A 25,111-nucleotide genomic window follows, 5' to 3' on the forward strand; every position below is an offset into this window, starting at 1 on the left:
CTTATTTCAGTAACCAGCTGTGCTTGGATTTCCCATCAACCAAGCCTGCTCTAGCCTTAGCAAATGACCCTGTACATTACAGAGGTAAACATGATAAAGCAACCTATGTTTACTTAATGCTAACTTGGACTCAACTGTCTAAATGTATTAAATGTGACAAAATGATGCCTCAAAAAGCAGTGACTGGCATAGGTCTGTCTGTGTGCAAAGATGTCCTACTTTTCTTCTTTTTCTTTTGGTTGGCCAACTCTCTTTGCTGTCACGTCAAGCTTGCTTCCCTTGATCACAAATTGCTGCCAACACTCTCCTACGGGACACTGTCTCTGTTATTTGTTGGTCACATGTTGATCATACATATTCACTGGGTCTTGGGTTTTTTTTCAGCCCTGCTCACAGATGACAAGCTCGCTGTTTTGTTTTCTGGTGTTTCATTTTTTTTGAACTGCCAAGTTTTGTGTTGTTCCATACAAATAGAGGTTACTCAAGTCTGAACTGCATTAATCACCTCCAGATAAATGAGGTGTCATTAGTAAATCTTCTCTATTCTATTCATACAAGGCTAAGCTTTTCTTTTCAAAGAGGAATGATGCAATACTGATATCATTCCTAGAAGGTAACAGAAAGGACAAGTTTTATAAGAGGTTCACAAATGGTTACTTTTCTTTATTGTCTGTCTCTTTAAAGAAAGAACTCAAAAGAATTCTATTATTATTACCACATTGTTTTTTCTGTCATAGAATCTGTCTTTGATAAGGATTACAGAGTAAATGCCAAAAAAACCAATATGATCCAATCTTGTGTGGACCCAAAGTGCTGTTTGTTTAGTTGATTTGTTACCAAGGAGCCTGTTCTTACTAACCTATGCGCTCCCTTCAAGAACTGAAGTCATCTCCATATGCTCTGACACAAACTCTGCCCTCTACATTTATCCCCTCTACTCAAGTTTCTCTGGTACATACATTTCCATTCTTAATTGCCTCACTCACACAGAAGCTACTCCTCTTCTTTTCCAAGAGTAACTCTACCATATTTGCATCTGTTATCAACCCTTCCCTATGTCTCCTATGAACTTGCTCCATTAGGCACCCACTCTGACAACTTTGATCTCTCTCTCATTGTTTTTTCCCTAGTCTACCTTACTGTTTTCTCTTCCATCCTGGCAAAAATTACCTGACAGAATACATTCAATATGCCAGGCACCATGAATGGTGCTACATATGCCACAGTGACACATTCAAATACAATCCCCCTGCCTTCAAGGAGCTTAGAGAGAAATTTAAAAAATAAGGATTATACAAATTGGGTTGAGCCCTGGAAAAAAAAAGAATAAAATTCTATAAGCATATGAAAGGAGGAGTAGAAGGGAAAAATATTAAGCTAGATTTGAACACATAAATAGATGACTTGAAAGTGGGAGAAAAAAAGCAGCCACGTATTTACCACGCCAAAAGGCCACTCTGTGTAAAGATCCTGATACCAGAAACAAAGCCTGAGCTGTATGAGCAACTGTAACACCCAGGGTATCAATACACAGTTTATCAGAGGAAGATTGGCAGAACCTACGGATATATAATTAGGAAATGTATTTCAGGCCATGGGAAGAATTTGATTTATATTTTTAAAGACCTGGGGGAGTACTGTCAGCAAGATGGCAGAAGAGCAAGTCTTGGACTCTCCTTCCCCCCAACATGTGGATTCAATTAAAAAAATAATAAAACCCCCAACATGGACAAATTCCCTTTTTAAGAAATCCAAAAATTAGTCAAGAAGCTATTGTACTCTGGGTGAATGCAAAATCAGGCACATTGAAGCAATTAAGGAAATGCAAGACACCTTCTATAATCCTACCCCCAATACAGCATATGATCAGAAGGAAACCTGCTGGGAAAGAAAATAGTTGGATCACACATCCAACATCCCAACTTTTCTGGGTGCTGTTCAGAAGACTGCCTTCTGCCTTGCCTGTCTTGGAACACTAATAGGACCACGACACTCTTGCTGCCTGGGATCACTGAGATCAGAGATGATGGTCTAGGCTAGCAGTTTCCATAGTTCACAGCTCCAGCTCAGCACACAGCAATGAGTGAAGACAGATTCAAGTTTCTCCCTGTACAGGGAAAGCAATGGACAGAATATCCAACAATCTGACTTTTCAGAAGTCTGGTCAAGGGACTGGCTGAAATTTCGCTTGTCTGAGTACCGATGGGACCTAGAATACTCCCCTGAAGCCTAAAGGATGCTAACAACAAAAAAAATGAGTTAAACTAGTACAAAGATATGAAAATCCCCCCTCTCCGGCAACACTGATTAGTGAGGGTCTTCCCCTGTTTAAGGCTAGTCTGTGAGGAGTGGAAGTGATAGCTATTTTATATAATATACAGGTATCAACTTAAAGAGTGAGGAAAAATTGGTCGGGTGCGATGGCTCACACCTGTAATCCCAGCACTTTGGGAGGCCGAGGCGGGAGGATCATGAAGTCAGGAGATCGAGACCACGGTGAAACTCTGTCTCTACTAAAAATACAAAAAATTAGCCAGGCTCAGTGGTGGGCGCCTGTAGTTCCAGCTACTCGGGAGGCTGAGGCAGGAGAATTGCAGTGAGCCAAGATCGCGCCACTGCACTCCAACCTGGGCGACAGAGCGAGACTCCGTCTTAAAAAAAAAAAAAAAAAAGCAAACAAAAACATAAAGTGGGAAAAAGACACCCTATTAACAAATGGTGCTGGGATAAAGCTAGATCCTCATCTCTCACTTTATACGAAAATCAACTCAAGATGGACCAAAGACATAAGCCTAACACCTGAAACCATAAAAATTCTAGAGGATATAACATCAAAAAAACTCTTCTAGACACTGGCTTATGCAAAGAGTTTGTAACCAAGAACCCAAAAGCAAATGCAACAAAAATAAAAATAAGTAGATGGGGTCTCATTAAACTGAAAGGCTTCTGCACAGCAAAAGAAATAATCGTCAGAGTAAACAGACAACCCATAAAGTGGGAGAAAATATTACAACTATGCATCCGACAAAGGACTAATATCCAGAATCTATAAGGAACTCAAACAAATCAGCAAGAAAAAACAAATAATCCCCATCAAAAAGCGGGCTAAGGGCATAAATAGATAATTCTCAAAGAAGATATACAAATGACCAACAAACATATGAAAAAATGTTCAACATGACTAATTATCAGGGATATTCAAATTAAAATGACAATGAGATACCATCTTACTCCTGTAAGCATGGTCATAATTTAAAAATTTTTAAAAATAGATGTTGGTATGAAATAGAAGGGAATGTTTTTACACTGCTGGTGAGAATGTAAACAAGTACAACAACAAGGGAAAACAGTGTCGAGACTCCTTAAACAACTAAAAGTAAGACTACCATTTGATCCAGCAATCCCACTACTAGGTATCTGTCCAGAGGAATAGAAGTCATTACATAAAAAGCACTTGCACATACATGTTTACAGCAGCACAATTTGCAATTGCAAAAATGTGGAATCAGCCTATTAACCAATGAATTGAAAAAGAAAATGTGGCATGCGCGCGCGCGTGTGTGTGTGTGTGTGTCTGTGTATGTATACCATGAAATACTACTCAGCCATAAAACAGAACAAAATAATGGCATTCATAGCAATCTGGATGGAGTGGGAGACTATTATTCTAAGTGAAGTAACTCAGAAATGGAAAACCAAACAGCATATGTTCTCACTTTTAACTGGGAGCTAAGCTATGAGGATGCAAAGGCACAACAATGCTATAATGGATTTTGGGAACATGGCGGGAAGGGGTGTGAGAGACAAAGGACTATACATTGGGTACAGTGTACAATGTGTAGGTGACAGGTACACCAAAATCTCAGAAAAAAACACTAAAGAACTTATCCATGTAACTAACCACCTGTTCCCCAAAAACTATGGAACTAAAATTGAAAAAAATAAAGTAAGCACTGATGAGCAAGAAAAAAGAAAATCATGGTGATCTGCTCTATGACCACTTGAATGGGAGGCTCAAAACTAAGCTGAGTAGATTAAAAGAGAAGGCTAAAACCACTGCTGCCACTATGCAGCTCATGGATCTGTACCTCTTCAATAAATTAGGGCTAGCACATGTCCTACTTAATCATGAATGATAATAAAATGGAATAAGATAAAATACGTGAAAATACTTTTAATAAAGGCAGAAAGATCAAACAGTGTTCCTGTCTGTATATTTGGCTTTTAGCTTATTATTCTGAATCAAGGGCTTCAGTTTAATAACTTAAGTTGCATGACTATTAAAGATAAGCCACCTTCATTTACCAACCCTTTATGCCCAACATGCCAAAAAAAAAAAAATGAAATCATAGATTTAATAAGGAAAAGAACAGTTATTTGGTGTACACAATTGATTTTTAAAAATATTTTACTATTTGTTATAAAGATATACAAGAGCATTTCTATCCTCAAAGAAAATCCTTGGATTTCTGCAGATAGCAGAAGGCTTCTCAAAAGTTACTACAAAATTAATCACCTCCACATAAGTGTATATATAACCTTGGTATGACACCTGACAGGGTAAATGACAGACAAATAATTATATGCTGATGAAATGTTGACCTAATTCAATTTTATTACAAATACCTACTTTTTCCTCCAGTTTCTTCTTCTCTTCACTAAATAGGCTTAGTCTTTGTTTGAGAAACTCATTAAGCTGTAAAACTTCTTTCTCAGTAGATGCAAGCTTTTGCTCAAATTCCCCTTGTTGGGAATGGGAAACTGATTCCTCTGAAAATGGTGTCTGGAGTGAAGTGTTCTCATATTGTGGCTGTGAGGAAAGAAAAAAGGAGGTAAGACTTTAAAAGTTTGTCTTGAACAAATGTGAAGAAATTGGAAATGAAGTATAATATAAGGAGTACATATAGGCTGTATGAACAGACACACCTTGATTTAAATTCCAGCTCTCTTGCTTCCTAGTTATGCACCATAATTAAAGCAAATTATTTATCATCTCAAAACCCCAGTTTTCTCATCTCTAAAACAGAAACAATAAAGCCTACTTTGCAGCGTTTTTTGAAGAAAGATAAAGTATGTAAGGTTCCCAGGATATAGGAGAAACTTCATGAAAAACAGCTATTATTTGACTTAAAAGTATACTTCAACATGTAAATAGTACTATATGTAAATTAATCATATAAAAGTGAAAGTTCTAAGTAAATAAATAAAAACTAAAGAAAAATGTCTTCACAGGTAATCATTTCCAGCTAATACTAAAATCAATATGCACAAATAGAATGTTTCTCTAACTAGAAAGAAAGATCCATGAATCGGGGATTCTTGTCCATCTCAAAGTGTCCATCTTATATTCCCTATTGCATAGAAAAAATGGCACAAAATAAGCACTCACAAAATAATTGTTGAATGAATAAATGTATTATTGCTTCTATGGGCAAAGCTTTGAAGGAAATTCTTTTCAAAGGGAAAATATTCCCTCTCCTCCATGTAGATCAAAATCTGGAAGAGGAAGGCAGGAAATATAAATATTCCTTCAAACAACTCAGCATGTGGTTAAGTGCTGTAAAAGATATCAACAAGGTACTGCAAAAGCAAAAAAAGAGGTTATTTTTCCATTTATTTAAAAAATATTTACTAAGCACATACGTTAGGCATTGTGCTAGGTGCTGGGGATTCTACAGTTAATAAAATAAGATCCCACTAGTTTAATGTGTCACACACAAAAAGACCAAAAAAAGACAATGGAAACAAAGTGCTAAGATAGTTACATGTGCAGTAGCTAAGGGAGGGTGTTACAGAAGTAAACTTGAACTAGGCCTTGAAGAACTGACACTTTCCCAAAAGGTAAGCATGCAATTCAACCATTACATAAATAGCATTTATCAGGTCCAGGCTATTTCAAAGATGGCAGACTCACCCTTTACAAACTCAAATTTTAATCAGAGGCATAAGAGAAGCCTTTAGATGATTATAATATAGAACAGAATGAATATGGTAGCCAAATAAAGGCCATGTTAAGTACAAAGTATTGAGAGGAAGTAGAATACATGAAGACATTGAGCGAATGACGAAAAGGCTTTTCTGGAGAGGTGGCTTTTGAGACGAATTTTGAGAAATAGGGAGATTCTGGCAAGAATGGAAAAAGGAACAGGCATTCTAGAAAGAACATTTTTTAAAAGGTTAAAAAGAATATACAAAGAATATCTTGTCATGTTTATAGGTTACAAGTGGGCGGAATAAAAGGGAAAACTTACAAATGTAGGTCGCAACCTTCTTGTAGAATTCCAGGAATTGTGAACTTGGCTTTGTAAATCTCTATATTCCCCGGCATTCAGTCTAGTGTCTAGACTCTCAGCAAGTCTGATGAAAGGGAAGAGAAGAGAGGAAAAAGACAAGAGAGTGCTAGAAGAAATAGGACAAAGCTAGATGCAGTGAACAAGATTCACTGAGAATGAATATGGATGTATTATTTAAAGAAATTATTCTAACTAATTTAGCTGAAAAGAAACAAGGAGCTGAAATAGAGCATGGAGAACAGAATGAAGAAACTGGAAGCAGGGTGAGAGGATTTAGAGAAAATGATTGTTTAAAGATGTGAATGGAAAATTAATGTTAAAGATAACCAAGGTTTAAGATTTTGTCTAAGTAACGTGGAAGATTATATTCTGGGCAGAAGTAAATATAAAGAAGAACAGTAGGTTATATAGAAAAATAGGTTATACTTAAGCAGATATACTTAATATAATTAGAGTCTATGATTATGATTTCATTTGAACGTACAAGTAGAGATGGACATCAGGCAGAAAGGTAGATATGGAACTCAGGAAGATGGCTAGGCTATGAAACTATAAAAAGTTAATACAGACTTCCAGTTTCTAGCCCGGAATGTAAAGAGATCAGAAGTCACCACTCAGTCCTAAAAAATAAAATAAAAAGCTGAAAAACCTGAAATATCAACAAGTCTTCTAAAATCTGTGAGAGAAATGAGGTCACAGGGCAAACTACTGTCTTCAAAACTGGAAAAAAAGGATAGGTAGAAACAGATGATCATAAACTAATAAAGCAAAACCCCATAAGCAGAAGAGCCAGGGTGGGAAAATTTGTAACTAATGAATTGCTAGAGACTTGGTGTAGACAAATCTGAGAGTTAAAAATTCCATGGGGACCCAATCACACAGGAGGCTTCCACAGTCTGTGAGTTTTACCTCCAGGAGTACTACAAGATCTTCAGTGAGTACCAGAGGAAAATCCCCTTCTGTTTCTGGCAAGGGGAGGGGAAAAGGAACCATTTAAAATATGCCAGAGCATTCTGTTCTTAAAAATGCCTGCCCTCAGGGGAAACTATATTACCAGAGCCTAAACTGCTGGTGTTTTATCAGAGCTTAACCTAGTTGGGGTAAACGAAATAACCCAACTCCAGCCAACTCCAGCCTTCCACAGAGAGGAGGGTTAATACACAAATCAAGCTCCTTTGGCCTTCCCTGTGGAAATACCAACTCCATTGCCCTCCTGCCATCCTGTCCCACCTAAGGGTGGGGAAAGATGAAATCTTAGAAAACTGAAGTTCAGGCCGGGTGCGGTGGCTCAAGCCTGTAATCCCAGCACTTTGGGAGGCCGAGACGGGCAGATCACCAGGTCAAGAGATCGAGACTATCCTGGCTAACCCGGTGAAACCCCATCTCTACCAAAAAATACAAAAAAAAAACTAGCCGGGTGAGGTGGCGGGCTCCTGTAGTCCCAGCTACTCGGGAGGCTGAGGCAGGAGAATGGCTAAACCCGGGAGGCGGAGCTTGCAGTGAGCTGAGATCCGGCCACTGCACTCCAGCCTGGGCGACAGAGCGAGACTCGTCTCAAAAAAAAAACAAAAAAAACAAAAGAAAACTGAAGTTCACAATCCAGAGGAACAAATTCACCAAAAGACTGAGACCTAATCACAGGACTATAGAATACTTCCCCTTCCCTGCACACTTTACCACTGCATTACTGAAGCTCTATTTACCACACTTATTAAACCTTGGACATCACGTCTACTTCCTACAAAAATCGCAAGACATGCAAAAAGGCAAAAAACACAGTTGAAAGAGACTGAAAAGCATCAGACACAGAGTCAGATATGGCAAAAATGTCAGAATTATCAGACCAGGGATTTTCGACAACCAGGATTAATAAGATTATGATAGAAAATGTAGACAGTATACAAGAACATACAGATAATTTAAGTGTAGAGATAAAAATTCTAAGAAAGAACAAAAAAGAAATGCTAAAGATTGAGAACACTAACAGAAATGAAGAATGTCTTTGAGGGACTCATTAGCAGAGTAGACCTGGCTGAGGAAACAATTCCTGAACTTGGGGATATGACAACAGAAACTTCCAATACTGAAAAAGAGAGAGAAAAAAAAAAACAAAACCTTAAAAAACAATATACAAGAACTGGGGTAAAACTACAAAAGATGTAAATACATGTAATAAGAATAGTAGGAGAAAAAATAGAGAAGGGAACAGATGCTGTATTTGAAGGAACCATAACTATTTCCCCAAATTAACATCAGACACCATACTATAGATCCAGGAAGGTCAGAAAACACCAAGTAAGACAAACACTAAAACAAAACAAACAAACAAACAAAAACAAAAACAAAAAACAAAACTGCAAATAGGCGTATTATATTTAAACATCAGAAAAGCAAAGATAAACTCCTGCAAAAAGCCAGGGTAAGGAGAAAACCTTAATAATAGAGAAACAAATTACATCCAGCTTTGCCTCAGAAACCATGCAAACATGGAAAGTGTTGAGAGAATCAAACCGGCAGCCTAGAACTCTGACCATGGGTCCCCGGCCCATGGCCTATTAGGAACAGGGTTGCACAGCAGGAGGTAAGCAGTGGGCCAGCGAGTGAAGCTTCATCTATTTTTATAGCTACTTGCCATGGCTAGCATTACCTCCCAAGCTCCGCCTCCTGTCAGATTAGCTACATTAGATTCTCATAGGAGTGTGACCCCTACTGTGAACTGCGCATGTAAGGGATCTAGGTTGCACGTTCCTTATGAGAATCCAATGCCTGGTGATTTGAGGTGGAGCTGCGGTGGTAATTCTAGCACTACGAAGCGACTGCAAATACAGATTAACATTAGCAGAGAGGTCTGACTACACAGAGACCATAATAAATCAATTGCTTGCAGATGCATATCAAAACCCTATCAGTGAATGACAAGTAACAATTAAGTTGCATCTAGTGGCAGTCTTTGTAGTGGCAAATGAGTTGATGTACTTCAATTATACAGTTGCATCTGGTGGCAGGCTTTAAGCTAGAATCCAACACTTATTTTAGTCTGAGTAAGGCCTGCCTATTATTTGATTTCCCACTTCCATCCGCGCCTCTTTCCCAACTGTGCACTTTTGTCAGTCACAGTCTCGGTAAGCCCACAAGCTAACCCCAGCTAAAATGAATAAAAAACAAATGTTACTGGAGAGATGCTTCGAAAGAAGGACAGACTCAATGATGAGAGAGCAGAAGACTCTAAGACTGCCCACAATAAGAAAGCTACATTTAAAAGAGAATACCAAGAGTCCTACTTAAATGATGGGTTCACTGCAACAGGAGATTGACATTATAGATTTAACAGAAGATCCTGAAGAACCTAAAACAACACTGAGTGTGGACCTACTGGGAGTTGAGGCCTCCTAGCATTTGATTATGTATTACGCACATTTCCATTCTTAACTTAAAAACGCTTTCACAAGATATCAAATACTGGTAAATTGTGTTTTTTATTAAACTTTAGAACAGTGAAAACAAACGAAAAACACCTTCCTGGAACTAATTATAGCAAGGTTACAGGATACAAGGTTAACACACAAAAGTCAATCATTTTCCAGTATGTCAACAATGAACAAGTGGAATATAAAAATTCACTACCATCTATATTAGCAACCAAAAAATAAGATATGTATAAATCTAACAACATATGTTCAGGATCTATATGAAGACAACTATAAAACTCTTCTAAAAATGTTCTAAGAAGAACTAAATAAATGAATAGATATTCCATGTTCATGGATAGAAGACTCAATACTGTGAACATGTTGTTTCTTTCCAATTTGGTCTATAGATTCAACACAATCCCAATCAAAATCCTAGCGTATTACTTAGTGGACTCAATGAACTGATTCTAAGTTTATACGGAGAGGCAAAAGACCCAGAATATCCATCACAATATTAAAGGAAAAGAACGAAGTTTGAGTACTGACATTACCCAACTTCAAGACTTATAATAAGACTACAGTAATCAAAACAATGTGGTTTTAGTGATAAAATATAAAATTAATCAATGCAACAAAATAGAGAGTCCAGAAATAGGACACATAAATATAGTTAACTGATTTTTAACAAAGAAGCAAATGCAACACAGGGGAAAAGACAGCCCTTTCAACAAATGGTGCTGAACAATTGGACATCCACATGGAAAGGAAAGAAAAGAATCTAGACACAGGCCTTATATATTTTGCAAAAATTAATTCAAAATGGATCACAGACCTAAAATACAAAACAATAAAACTCCCAAAAAAAGTAGAAAATCTAGATGACCTTGGCTATGGCAATGATGTTTTAGATATAACATCAATGCTGAATCCATGAAATGATGGACTGATAAGCTGGACCTCATTAAAATTAAAAACTTTTTCCCTCCAAAAAACAATGGCAGGAGAATGAGAAAACAAGCCACAGACCAGGAGAAATATTTGTAAAAGACACATCTGATCTAAAAACAAACAAAAAAACCTGTTATCCAAAATATACAAATAACAGGTCAGGCGCAGTAGCTCACACTTCTAATCACAGCACTTTCAGTGGCCGAGGCAGGTGGATCACTTGAGGCCAGTAGTTCAAGATCAGCCTGACCAACCTAGTGAAACCCTACATTTCACTAAAACTACAAAAATTAGCTGGGTGTGGTGGTTTATGCCTGTAGTCCCAGCTACTCAGGAGGCTGAGGCAGAAAAATCGCTTGAACCCAGGATGTGGAGGTTGCAGTGAGCTGAAATTGCATCACTGCACTCCAGCCACGGCAACAGAGAGAAATTCTGTCTCAAAAAAAGAAAAAAAAAAAAATCACATCTACATAATGAATCCTCCATTAAAAAACAAATAATACTAGGTCTACAGAACTTCTAGAGAGCTGAATATGTAGAAGTTCCCTCCTGAAGGGTGGCACCCCTGGAGATGGCATGGAATCTCTGCATTCCTTATCTCATACCTTCCCCTATGTATCTCTTCAATCTGGCTGTTCATCTGTATCTTTTCTAATATCCTTTATAACAAATGGGTAAGTGTAAATAAGATGCTTCTGAGTTCCAGCAAGTTAATCAAACCCAGGGAGGGGGTTATGTGAGCTCTGATTTATAGCCAGTTGGTAAGAAGCATCTGGGACTTGAAATTAGCATCTGGAGTGGAGGGCAGTCCTGTGATAGTGAGTCCTCAATCTGTGGGTTCTGACACTATCTCTACACATACAGTGTCAGGATTAAATTAGAAGACAGACACCCAGATGGTGTCTGCTGAAGAATATGCAGAACTGACTGCTTGGTGTGTAGGGAAACAAATACCATACATGTGGTGTCAGAAGTACTGTGCTGAGTGCAGAGCAGAGTGGGGAAAATGCATCTTTGGTTTTTCCTATATCACTACAGCTGCTTTACACATAATTGCCAGAACTTGGAAAGTATCAAGATGTCCTTCAGTAGGTGAAGGTTGTGCATGTATGGGGATATGCAGGATATGGGAAATCTTGGTACTTCCCATTTAATTTTGTAGTGAGCCTAAAACTGCTCTAAAAAATAAAGTTCATAAATTTTTTAAAAAGTTAACACAGGTGGGGCTGGGCACGGTGGCTCACACCTGTAATCCCAGCACTGTGTGTGTGTGGGGAGCGGGGACAAGACAGGAGGATCATGAGGTCAGGAGTTCGAGACCAGCCTGGCCAACATGGTGAAAGCCCATCTCTGCTAAAAATACAAAAATTAGCTGTGTGTGGTGACACACTCCTGTAATCCCAGCTACTCGGGAGGCTGAGGAAGGAGAATTGCTTGAACCCGGGAGGCGGAGGTGGCAGTGAGCCGAGATCGCGTCACTGTACTCCAGCCTGGGTGACAGAGTGAGACTCCATCTCAAAAAAAAGTAAACATGGGTGCTTCTACTATAATACAAATATACGCATTCCTGGAAAACCACTGGAAAATCATGCACTAAACTGTGATATATCCAGAAAGTGGAACATTGCTCAGTACTAAAGAAAAATGAACTATCAAGTCACGAAAAGATATAGAGGAAACTTAAATACATACTACTAAGCGAAAGAAGCCAGTTTAAAAAGAGATGGTCTGAATAGTATGTACTACATGATTCCAATTACATAACATTCTGGGAAAGGCAAAACCATAGAGACAATAACAAGTTCAGTGGTTGCTAGGGGTCCAATGGATTGAACAGGCAGAGCACAGAAAATTTTTAGAGCAGTGAAACTACTCTGCATGATATACTATAATGGTGGATACATGTCATTACTAATTTGTCAAAACTCTTAGAATGCACAACACCAGGAGTGATCCTAATATGGCTTTTGAGTGTCAATGGTGTGTCAATATAGGTTCACTAATTATAAATAATGTACCCTAAGATACAAAACGTTGATAGTGGGGGAGGTTGTGCGCATGTGAAGATATGGAGGATATGGGAAATCTTGGTACTTCCCATTCAGTTTTGTAGCAAACGTAAAACTGCTCTAAAAAGTTAAGTTCATAAATTTTTTAAAAGTTAACACAGGTGCTTCTACCATAACGCAATATAGACATTCCTGAAAATCACGCACTAAAAATAATAGGGCATATGGAACGAATAGGATTAAAAACACTCAATTCAAACTGATGCAATTTTAACTAGTGTACTAACAAAAACCGTGACTCAAGAGATAACTTGGGACAGTCTGAACAGGTGGTCACAGTGATATTTAAAAACCACATACACACACAGTCAAAATGCTGGTGGTACTTTAATTAGAGGTCTGGTGAGTGTTCAGATTGAGGTAGACTCTGTGATACAGGGGTTGCCATGCAGGTGGAGTAGGAGGGAACATAACCTGGCGTGAACTGAAAGTCTATAAAGAAGGAAGTGCACCTCTCAAGGAAGAGCACCTGAAGGGCAGGTACTCTTTTACAATTTTCTTATGTAGGCTGGAAAAAGCTTCTGCTAATATAGTAGGTAATCCTAAGCCTTTTGCTTTGCTGGCCAAATACTTTAATTTTATTCACAATATTGTAACTCCCCTTGTCTAGGGAGTTGAGGGGGAAAGTACTTATGAACCAATCTAGAAAACTTAGCAGACATCATTCTCCTTTTTACCAATTGTGTATGAGCAAATCTGCACCACAGAAATGTGTTTTGTAGCAAGACAAGCTGTAGTTGAAACTCTATGTGAACTTAATCATATAGGAAAAGAAAAATCTGAGGCCAGATGTTTTAATTTCTACATTTACTAACATCTTTTCAGCCTTTATCTGCCTTCTCTGACTGTTATAGAACTGTTCCCTTTCTGTGGAAAAAGCCTTGCTTGCTTTCCTTTCTAGAACAACTCCCTTTAGGCTCCTTCACAAGTTGTGCTCTTCTGCTACCTTCTAAAATGCTGCTGTTGCCTGTCTCTAGCTCTGGATCCCATTTTCCTCTCATTGCACAAACCCTCCCTTGAACACCTGTTCATGCCCAAGGCTTTAATAACCACCCACCTAGATTGACAACACCTAAATCTCTTATCTCTGGCTCAGACCTGCACCCACAAATATTACCCTAATTCTTCACTCAACCCCAAATTTACAATGTGTAAGTTTAACTCACTATTTTTCTCCTCTAAACAGATTCTTAACATGGTAATCTCTATAAACCAATCAATTGTTGGTGTCTGAAACTAGGCAATCATTCTCTCACCACATTAAATGTCATTAAATCTGGCCCATTTTACTAAGGCTTGGCCATACAGATGTTTAATCAACAGTCTTCTCCTCATTCTGACCACTAGAGATAAAATTCAAATGTTCACATAACTTTTGGACTATTGAGACAGCTTCCTGACTGGTTTCCCTGCCTCCAATAACATCTATCTTAAATCCAATCTCTATTATGCCATCAGAGTAACCAAACTAGGACACTCTAGAGAATGAAAGATGGCACTATTAATAAATTTATTAGCACAGCAGGCATAAACTGGGCCAGCCCTAAGCAAACCTTTACACCTCAGGTCATTGGTAACACTTGGCCCTTGCTTACCTCTTCAACCACATATCTACCACTACCTTTCTCTCATATTACATTTTATCCATACAGAATAATTTGTAGTTTTCCAAATGCATTATACTTCTCCTCATTCCTTTAAGCTTCTCCACATGCCATACACGATGCCTCAAACACTACTCCTTCACCCCCTTCACCTGACTCAACTCATTTAGTTCATCAGGTTCTCAAACTAGATGATCACTTTCTACAGGAAGCCTGGCCAGGCCTTTGGAAGACTAGCTTCTAAATTCATAGTTGGAGCTCCCAAAGCATTTCATACATAACCCCTGTGGGAATCGACACACTGCAACTATCTGTTGTCTGTGTTCTCCATTAGACTACACATTCCTTGAGGGCAAAATCAGTTTCATTCACATTTCTATTGCTACACCATAAATGGAACCTTATCCATAGTCAAGATAAACAATTTTTAAGGAAATGGATAAATAAATTTTTGGATATACTCTCTCTGTAGGGTTTTAGTTCCAAAAAGGCAGAAACCATTATTTGCTTTTGTGTCCCCAGAATTTAACATATTCGATGTTTAATGCTTTGTTGAAGAGGCTCATTTGTAAAGGTGGGACTCCTTTTATTAAATGTTCATTAACACAGATTTGGTGGTAGAAACAAACCAACTGAAGAAGAAATAGAAAAAACTGATGTAAATGGAAAGAAGAAGAATAAAATGGAAAGAAAGGAAAGGGTGCGTCAATGGAAGCAGTGATAGTAACTATGATTTGGCTGGTCTTTCCGAAGTTCACAGATATACTGAAGAGACCTCTTTCTTCTTCAATTTAGGTAAAGAAAAAGCGTCCTTCATATTTGGTTTATTCCACGAAGGTCTGTTAACCACAGATGGAAATTTAGGGACAAATGGAAATACAAACTACTCCTTGGTTCTACCAATCTACCATTAAAACTATCCAGAAAGTTTGGATTTTAAAATAAAGGCATGGTTCTCATTCTCTACCAATGAGACTGAGTGATATCCACTTCTAAGGTCATCTTAATTGTAAGGATTAGTCAAATTTTCAATAAGCAAATAGAAGTTACTTATTAAGAGTATGTTTTCCATCTATAAATTAATTTAAAATTGTTATTTTTATTTTACTAACTGACTTATTTACTCTAGAATACACATTAATTTCAGTAATTATTATTAAAAGCATAATTTTGTCTAGTATCTATAGAATTAGGATATGTTATGGATCAGAAAAATATGCCTATACAAAATGTTATGCATAAAGAATTAAATCATTCAAAGATCCAAGGTTAAAAAAAACCCTTTGCTAAAGAAATATTTTATTACTGTATCTGTTGTTTCTTCTAACCCTCACCATTTTATTGGCTCTCTGTATCTATCTACTGATAAAAGTTTGTCTTATATATTTATCATACCCATTTAGTATTTAAGATTTTCCTTGTATTCTCTTTTATGAATTGCTCTCATCTTTTAAAATTAGATTTCTCAATAATATTTCACTTCTTTACATACTTCAAAATCCTAATATTTTAAACAACCCCTTTGACATATCCTTTCAAATATTAATATTTTTATTTGTCCTTGCACACTGACTTGGAGAGCCCTCTACTGGCCTGATGCTGTGTCAAAAGAACATTTGCTTCATCCTTCAGATACCTATTTTTTTAACATGCTTTCAGTAATATGATAATTATATAATTAAAGCCTTTATTCAGAATGACAGAATGTTAAAGAGAAATTGAACCAGTCTACTAAAATGCTGTTATCAAAGCAAGATACACTACTTCCATAGTATAGAAATACCATTTTCAAATAACTGTACATTATTCTCAGTACTGCACTATAAAGCCTTGCTATCATGTGACAGAAGTCCAAGATGAGACCAAATTGTAACATGATGTATTCATAACTAAAGTATAAAAGGCAAGTTGGAATCTCTATGTTAAATGCCTCTGGCCTCAAGTAAATCTGATAGTTATTTTGTCATCAATATTTCCTGATTTTAATATACCAATGTCTCTAGTATTTCTAAACGACATATGTGAAGATGTAATGAAGGAAACAACTGCACTTAACTTAAAATCCAGGAAGAAAGACCTTAATGACGAGAACAACAACAACAACATCCAAAAATATAAGTATATACCACCACAAAGTCATCAGGCCTCACTTTAGATCCCAATAAGTATGCCAACAGTTTTTTTCTTTGGGAAATAAACCAATATAAAGTTTATATCAAAAAAACATGGAAACAAGTTTTAAGTAAAGCTCTTTTAAAAACTGGGTAATAATTAGGGAAAGTAGCCATTCCAGCCATATAAATTTTGTTAACGGGCTTCATAGACTCTATATCTGTGTTCCAATTAGACTATACTCTCCTTATGAGCAAAATTAACCTCATTTACATTTCTATTCATATGGCATAGACACTGTCTTACCTACAGTGAATGCAAATAAATTGAGAGGGAATAGACAAACTTGTTTTCCTATATGGTCTCTCCCTCTGTAAGTTTTGAGATCCATGAAAGCAGGAACTATTTTTTACTTTTGTGACATCAGAATTCAGCGCAGTGGATGTTAATTCATTGTTTGGTTAAATAGGCTCATTTGTAAAGGTGAGATTCATTTATAAAATACTCATTAGAATCAGACTTCATGGTACAAAAAATTACATAGAGGAAAGAGAAATAACAATATAAACAGAAAATATGACAAAATTGGAAAATGTATTTTCAAATTAAATTATAGACAAAGAGCTAATTTCCTTTACATATAAAGGGTTCCAAAAAACAATAAGCAAAAACCGAAAACCTAATATAAAAAATGAGCAAAAGATATGAAAAGACAATTCACAGAAATGTGAATGGGCCCTTAAATTTAGAAAAAGAAATGTAACATCACTCTTAAGAGAAATACATATTAAAACCATATGACCATAAGGAGATGAATCTCTCCTGTCTTCTATATAGACCTACTAGAAGGGCAGAAATCCAAGTTCAATAACACGCTCTGTTAGCATGGCTGGGAGTTGGGGAGTGGGACAGTAAGGGTTCTTATACACTGCTCTCCTAAAGAGCAATTTGACAGTATCAGTAAAAGTCACAAACGCAACACCTAGAAATTTCACTTCTGGAAATGTAACTTACAAGAATATTTGCATATGAGCAAAACAATATTTATAAAAGGTTATTCTTTACAGCATCATTTACAATAACCCTAAACTGAAAACAACTCAAATTTTGATGACTAGGGGACAGGTAGAATGAATTATGCTATCTCCATAAAATGGAAAATTGTATAACTGCAAAAGCAAGGGAAAGGGGTATTATCTAGGTAAAGAGAGAGAAATAACCATTGTGTTTTATATAACTTTATATAATATTTTAAAAAAGCAAGGTGCCAGATAATGTACATATTCTTATATTTTTTTAATGTAGAAGAAGGATAAAATACATTTGTATCTGCTTGTGATATGCATCAACTAAAACAACTACAAAATCCTTTGCAATCTTACCTGCAAACTAGCCACATAAGAATCCTCACAATTTACATAATGTCCTAACATGGCATGTTGAGCCCGTAATTCATTATCCCTTATCCTCTCATGCAGGTGGGTAATTTGTTGCTTCTGCCTGCAAAACATAAATCAAGGTCACATTATGAGTAATAATTTTCTAATAGTTAGAAAAACCTTAAGGAGCCTAATAATTTTACATAAGAATTTAAAAGTATTATCAATTTAAAAAATCATAACAGACAATCTTTTTAAAACAAAATACCATGTATAGAATTAGGTAACAATGTATTTATACTGTAGAGTACTTCTACAATGTGGTCTTTTGTAGAATATTCCTCTTAGATGCTAACAGTCACACCTTGCTTTCTTCAACAACTCATAGCTTGCTTTAAGCAAGTTATTTAAATTTCTGTAAATACATATGCTTACAAATCTTAAAACTGTTTTGTGCCAGGCATGATGCTAAGAGCTTTGTATGCAGTATCTCTCAACTTCAAAAATTTACTAAGTCCCACAATGAAGTTTTGAAGGAGAGCTTTTAAAGAACAATAAAGATAGTATGAGTAAACAAACAGCTTGATGTTTTCCAAAATTACTTACTTGTTTTGGAACAAGTAAGTTGTATGTTTCAGGCTGCATCAAAAGACCTTGTTCTACTCAGGATGATTTCTAAAATTTGCTAACCTTTAAGAAAATCTACATATAGAACATTAAATAGGAGGTAAGTTAGGAGAGATTAGTCATATAACACTTTTCAAATAATTTAAAGCTTTACCAAAAAAAAAAAAAAAAAAAAAAAAAAAAAACACCTTTCCTTTTCCAGCCAAGGTGGAGTAGCAGGCAGTGACTAGTTTTGCCCTCATGCCTGAAACAATTTTTTAAAAAAGACAAAATATAGGAAGTGAAGACTCAAGGCACTGGGCCATCAGGCAATTAAGAACAGTAATCTCTCAGAGACAGGTAACTAAAGAGGTGGGCCCTATGACTGACTGCACTTCCTGCTGAGAGTGTTTTCAAGCCCCAGCACAGGAATGGTAGTCTGCCTGAATTGAAAAGACAAAGCTGAGAATCTGGAGAAACCAAGGCAGCTGTAGTGAGTTCACAGTACTGGATGACCCTTGGGCATTCGGTTGAATACTAATTAATACAGGCATGAGGAAACTACTGAAAGTGTGTGTAGAGTAGAAGGGCAACCAACAAAAATATTAGAGGGAACAGTGCTTCAGGGTGCCTTGGAATTACTGGCTATTCCCAACTGCCAGAAAAAAAAGCTTCATGATTCCCGGGGCATCAGCAATTCTCAACTGGGGACAGTTTTGAAACCAGTTAACATTTAGCAACATCTAGAGACATTTTCAATTTTCACAACTGGGGCAGAATGTTACTGGCATCTAATGAGTAGAAGCCAGAGATGCTACTAAATGTCTACAATGAACAGGACAGCCACCCTCAACAGTGAATTATCTGTTCCAAAAAAAAAAAATCAACAGTGCTAAGGCTGAGAAACCCAGGGTTTGTAAGATGAGTCTTGTCTCAGTGGGGAAAAAATAACCCTCGATAAAACAGCTCTAATGCCACCCAACAAAACTTAAAAGCAAGTACAAAAACTGCTTCCCAGAATAAAGTTCAGGAATACAAAAAATGTAACATCAAAAACAAGTTAAAATTTATAATGCCTGGCATCAAAAAATTATTGGGAGTGCAAAAAAAGCAGAAAAATGTAACTCATAATAAGAAAATCCAATCAACTGAAAGTGAGCTAGAACTGACACAGATATTAGAACAGACAAGCATAGTAAATTAGTTATTATAACTATTCATATGCTTAAGCTAGAAGAAAGAATGAACATGTTAAGTAGAGACATACAAGACAAATAACACACTGAATGGTGATTAAAAGATTAAGCATTATAGCACAAAAGTACAGTGAATTTAAAAACAGCAATAGAAACTATCCAAAAAGAAACACAGAGAAAAAGGACAAACAAATAAAACAGAAAAGCTCAGAGTTATCAGTGAGCTGCGAGACTATCATAAGAGGCCAAATATATGTATAATTGGAATCTCTAAAGAACAAGTAAGAAGGTGGCAGTAGGGGACAGAACGTGGGAGTAAGGGACAGAAAAAAATATTTGTGTAAAACAGGCCAAAATTTTTTCAAATCTGATGAGATTTACACACCCACAGATTCAAGAAGACCGGTGAACCCCAAATAAAAGTAACATGAAGAAATCTAAGCCAAGGTACATCTAAATCAAATAGATTACAGTGATAAAATATTAAAAGCAGCCAGAGGGAAAAAAGACAAATCCATTCAAGGAGACAAAGATAAAGAGGATGGCAAATTTCTCAACTGAAATAATGCAATCAAATAAGACAATGAAGTACTTTAAGTACTAAAATTTAAAAGCTCTCAACCTAAAATTTTTGACATAAGAAAAATTGTGAAAACAACACAAAAAGCATACCAAAAAAAGAACCTGTTAACCTATAATACTTTACCCATGGAAAATATTTTTTTAAGGTTAAATAAAGATCTTTGGAAACTTAAAAGCTGAAAGAACTGATCACCCTAGACTTCAACTACAAGAAATGATAAAGGAACACCTTCAGGCAAAAGAACAATATACCAGATGAAAACCTGAATTTACACAAAAGAAAGAAGAATGGGCAAACAAATACGTAAGATATTTTTCTTATTATTTAAATCTCATTAAAAGATCATAAACTGTTTAAGGCAAAAAAATAATTTATATCCAGGTTGTATAACCTTTGTAGATGTAGAATGTAGGACAAAATAGCTCAAAGGCTAGAAGAGAAAAAAATGGAAGTATACTTTCTAAGATTCTTATATTATACATAAAATAGTATAGTATTACTTGAAGATAGACTGCTATACTTTAAGGAAGTATAAAGCAATCATTATAACAATAGAGTTATAGCTAATATGCCAATAAAAGAGATAACAGGAATTGTAAAACAATATTCAACTAATTCAAGAGAAGGCAAAGGGAAACAAAGATCAGATGGGACAATAAGAAAACAAATAGCAATGCCAGGTGCGGTAGCTCACATCTGTAATCCCAGCACTTTGGGAGGCAGAGGCAGGTGGATCACTTGAGGTCTGGAGTTTGAGACCAGCCTGGCCAGCATGGTGAAACCCCATCTCTACTAAAAATACAAAAATTAGCTGGTCATGATCATGCATGCCCGTAGTCCCAGCTACCTGGGAGGCTAAGGCAGAATGGCTTGAACCTGGGAGGCAGAGGTTGCAGTGAGCTGAGATCACACCACTGCACTCCAGCCTGGGAGACATAGCAAGACTCTGTCTCAAAAAAAAAAAAAAAAAAAAAAAGGAAAAAAGAAAAGAAAACAAAAATGAAATACCAAGATAGGAGATTTAAACTTGACCATATCAATAATCACAACATGTAAATGGTTTAGATACTCCCAATCAAAAGGCAGACACTGGCAGAATGGATAAAAAGTAGGACCTAACTATATACTATCTACAAGAAAGAAAACCATTCTGAACATAAGGACACAAACAGGTTAAAAGTAAAAAGAGGAAAACCTGTGCTAAAAATAATCAAAAGAGAGTCGGAGTAACTATATTAATATTAGTATAAGCAGATTTTTTTTTTTTTCTATTTTAGAGACAGGGTGTCACTCTGTCACTCAGGCTGGATGGCAGTGGTGTGATTATAGCTCACTACAGCCTTGAACTCTTGGGCTCAAGCCATCAGCCTTCCAAATAGCTGGGACTATATATAGGCTCCATTGTGCCCAGCTAAGTTTTTTTTTTTGTTTTTTTTTTTTTTTTTTTAATTCTGTAGAGGTGAAATATCACTATGTTGCCCAGGCTGGTCTCAAACTCCTGGCTTCAAGTGATCTTCCCACCTCAACTTCTCAGTGTTGGAATTACAGATGTGCGCCAACTTGTCAGGCCAAAACAGATTGTTAGAACAGAGAATATTGCCAGGGACAAAAATTATAACTTAATAATAATAAAAGGATCAATTCATTAAGATGTCATGACATTTGGGCCTAAGAGCACAGCGTCTAAATACATGAAACAAAAAAAAACTGATAGAACAGAAGAGAAACAGACACATCCACAATTATAATTGGATATTGTAACACCTGGATCTCAATAATTGACATTAATAGAATGAGTAGACAGAAAATCAAGAGAATATAAAAGACAAAAGCACTATCAACTTTGTCCTAAAAGGAATTTCCAGAATACTCCCCACAAAAGATAAAAACAGCAAAGTACATATCCTTTTCAAGGATACATGAAACACTTATTAAAACCGATGATCCTCTGAGCCATGAAACAAGCACCAACAAACTTAAAAGAATTCATTTTAGATAGAATATATTATCTGACCACAGTGAAATTAAATCAGAAAACAATTACAGACAGAATTCTAGAAAATTCTGAAATATTTGGAAACAATGTAACATAACTGTAAATAACCTGAGGGTCAAAGAAGATAAACTAAGTATTTTGAGGTGAACAAAAATGAAAACCAAACAAATTAAAATTTGTAAAATATTGATAAAGAAGAACTTAGAAATTTATTTTTTATTTTATTATACTTTAAGTTCTGGGGTACATGTACAGAACGTGCAGGTTTGTTACATAGGTATACACTTGTCATGGTGGTTTGCTGCACCCATCAACCCATTATCTATATTAGGTATTTCTCCTAATGCTATCCCTCCCCGAGACCCTCACCCCCCGACAGGCCCCAGTGTGTGATGTTCCTCTCCCTGTGTCAATGTGTTCTCATTGTTCAACTCCCACTTATGAGTGAGAACATGTGGTGTCTGATTTTCTGTTCCTGTGTTACTTTGCTGAGAATGATGGTTTCCAGCTTCATTCATTCATGTCCCTGCAAATAACATGAACCCATCCGTTTTTATGGCTGGGCATAGTATTCCATGGTGTATATGTGCCACATTTTCTTTATCTAGTAGTATCATTGATGGGTATTTGGGTTGGTTCCAAGTCTTTGCTATTGTGAATAGTGCTGCAATAAACATACATTTGCATGTGTCTTTATAGTAGAATGATTTATTATCCTTTGGGTATATACCAAGCAATGGGATTGCTGGGTCAAATGGTATGGTTCTAGATCCCTGAAGAATTGCCACACTGTCTTCCACAATGGTTGAACTAATTTACACTCCCACCAACAGTGTAAAAGTGTTTCTATCTCTCCACATCCTCACCAGCATCTGTTGTTTCCTGACTTTTTAATGATCACCATTCTAACTGGTGTGAGATGGTATCTCATTGTGGTTTTGATTTGCATTTCCCTAATGACCAGTGATGATGAGCTTTTTTTCATATGTTTGTTAGCTGCATAAATGTCTTCTTTTGAGAAGTGTCTGTTCATCTCCTTCACCCACTTTTTGATGGGGTTGCTTTTTTCTTCTTGTAAATTTGTTTAAGTTCTTGTAGATTCTTGATATTAGCCCTTTGTCTGATGGATAGATTGGAAAATTTTTCTCCCATTCTGTAGGTTGCCTTTTCAATCTGATAGATAGTTTCTTTTGCTGTGCAGAAGCTCTTTAGTTTAATTAAATCCCATTTGTCAATTCTGGCTTTTGTTGCCATTGCTTTAGGTGTTTTAGACATGAAGTCTTTGCCCATGCCTATGTCCTGAATGGTATTGCCTAGATTTTCTAGGATTTTAATGGTTTTAGGTCTTACGTTTACATCTTTAATCCATCTTGAGTTAATTTTTGTTTAAGGTGTAAGGAAGGGGTCCAGTTTCGGCTTTCTGCATATGGCTAGCCAGTTTTCCCAACACCATTCATTAAATAGGGAATCCTTTCCCCATTGCTTGTTTTCATCAGGTTTGTCAAAGATCAGATGGTTGTAGGTATGTGGTGTTATTTCTGAGGCCTCTGTTCTGTTCCATTCGTCTATATATCTGTTTTGGTACAAGTACCATGCTGTTTTGGTTACTGTAGCCTTTTAGTATAGTTTGAAGTCAAGTAGCGTGAGGCCTCCAGCTTTGTTCTTTTTGCTTAGGATTATCTTGGCTATCTAGGCTCTCTTTTGGTTCCATATGAAATTTAAAGTAGTTTTTTCTAATTCTGTGAAGAAAGTCAATGGTAGCTTGATGGGGATACTATTGAATCTATAAATTACTTTGGGAAGCATAACCATTTCACAATATTGGTTATCCCTATCCATGAACATGGAATGTTTTTCCATTTATTTGTGTCCTCTCTTATTTCCTTGAGGAGTGGTTTGTAGTTCTCCTTTCCTTCATATCCCTTTTAAGTTCTATTCCTAGGTATTTTATTCTCTTTGTAGCAACTGTGAATGGGAGTTCACTCATGATTTGGCTCTGTTTGTCTGTTATTGGTGTATAGGAATGCCTGTGATTTTTGCACATTGATTTTGTATCCTGAGACTTTGCTGAAGTTGCTTATCAGCTCAAGGAGATTTTGGGCTGAGACGATGGGGGTTTCTAAATATATAATCCTGTCATCTGCAAACATAGACAATTTGACTTTCTCTCTTCCTATCTGAATACCTTTATTTCTTTCTCTTGCCTGACTGCCCTGGTCAGAACTTCCAATGCCATGTTGAATAGGAGTGGTGAGAGCGGGCATCCTTGTCTTGTGCCGGTTGTCAAAGGGAATGTTTCCAGTTTTTGCCCATTCATTATGATATTGACTGTGGGTTTGCCATAAATAGCTCTTATATTTTGAGATACGTTGCATCAATATCTAGTTTATTAGAGTTTTTAGCATGAAGGGTGTTGAATTTTGTCGAAGGCCTTTTCTGCATCTATTAAGATAATCATGTGGTTTTTGTCATTGGTTTATGTGATGGATTATATTTATTGATTTGCATTATGTTGAACCAGCCTTGCATCCCAGGGATGACGCCGACTTGTTTGTGGTAGATAAGCTTTTTGATGTGCTGCTGGATTCAGTTTGCCAGTATTTATTTTACTGAGGATTTTTGCATCGATGTTCATCAGGGATATTGGCCTGAAATTTTCTTTTTTTGTTGTGCCTCTGCCAGGTTTTGGTATCAGGATGATGCTGGCCTCATAAAATGAGTTGTGGAGGATTCTTTCTTTTTCTACCATTTGTAATAATTTCAGAAGGAATGGTACCACCTCTTCTTTCTACCTCTGGTAGAATTCAGCTGTCAATCTGTCTGGTCTTGGACTTTTTCTGGTTGGTGAGCTATTATTGCCTCAATTTCAGAACTTGTTATTCGTCCATTCAGGGATGTGACCTCTTCTTGGTTTA

At 36.6% G+C, this 25,111-nt stretch overlaps 1 protein-coding gene across 10 annotated transcripts in view; it reads right to left on the minus strand.

Moving 5' to 3' along the window:
- The window catches only part of CEP85L (centrosomal protein 85 like), a 235,613-nt gene that overhangs the window by 22,896 nt on the left and 187,606 nt on the right, over positions 1-25,111 (minus strand). For all 10 annotated transcript variants that reach the window (XM_015137522.3, XM_015137520.3, XM_077999312.1 and 7 more), the window contains 2 exons: positions 17,819-17,936; positions 4,631-4,810 (listed from right to left, as the gene is read on the minus strand). In XM_015137522.3, coding sequence (XP_014993008.3) covers positions 4,631-4,810; positions 17,819-17,936 — 298 coding nt within the window. The remainder of the gene's footprint in view (positions 1-4,630; positions 4,811-17,818; positions 17,937-25,111) is intronic.

This window comes from Macaca mulatta, chromosome 4 (assembly GCF_049350105.2).
Source record: "Macaca mulatta isolate MMU2019108-1 chromosome 4, T2T-MMU8v2.0, whole genome shotgun sequence".
Classification (NCBI taxonomy): domain Eukaryota; kingdom Metazoa; phylum Chordata; class Mammalia; order Primates; family Cercopithecidae; genus Macaca; species Macaca mulatta.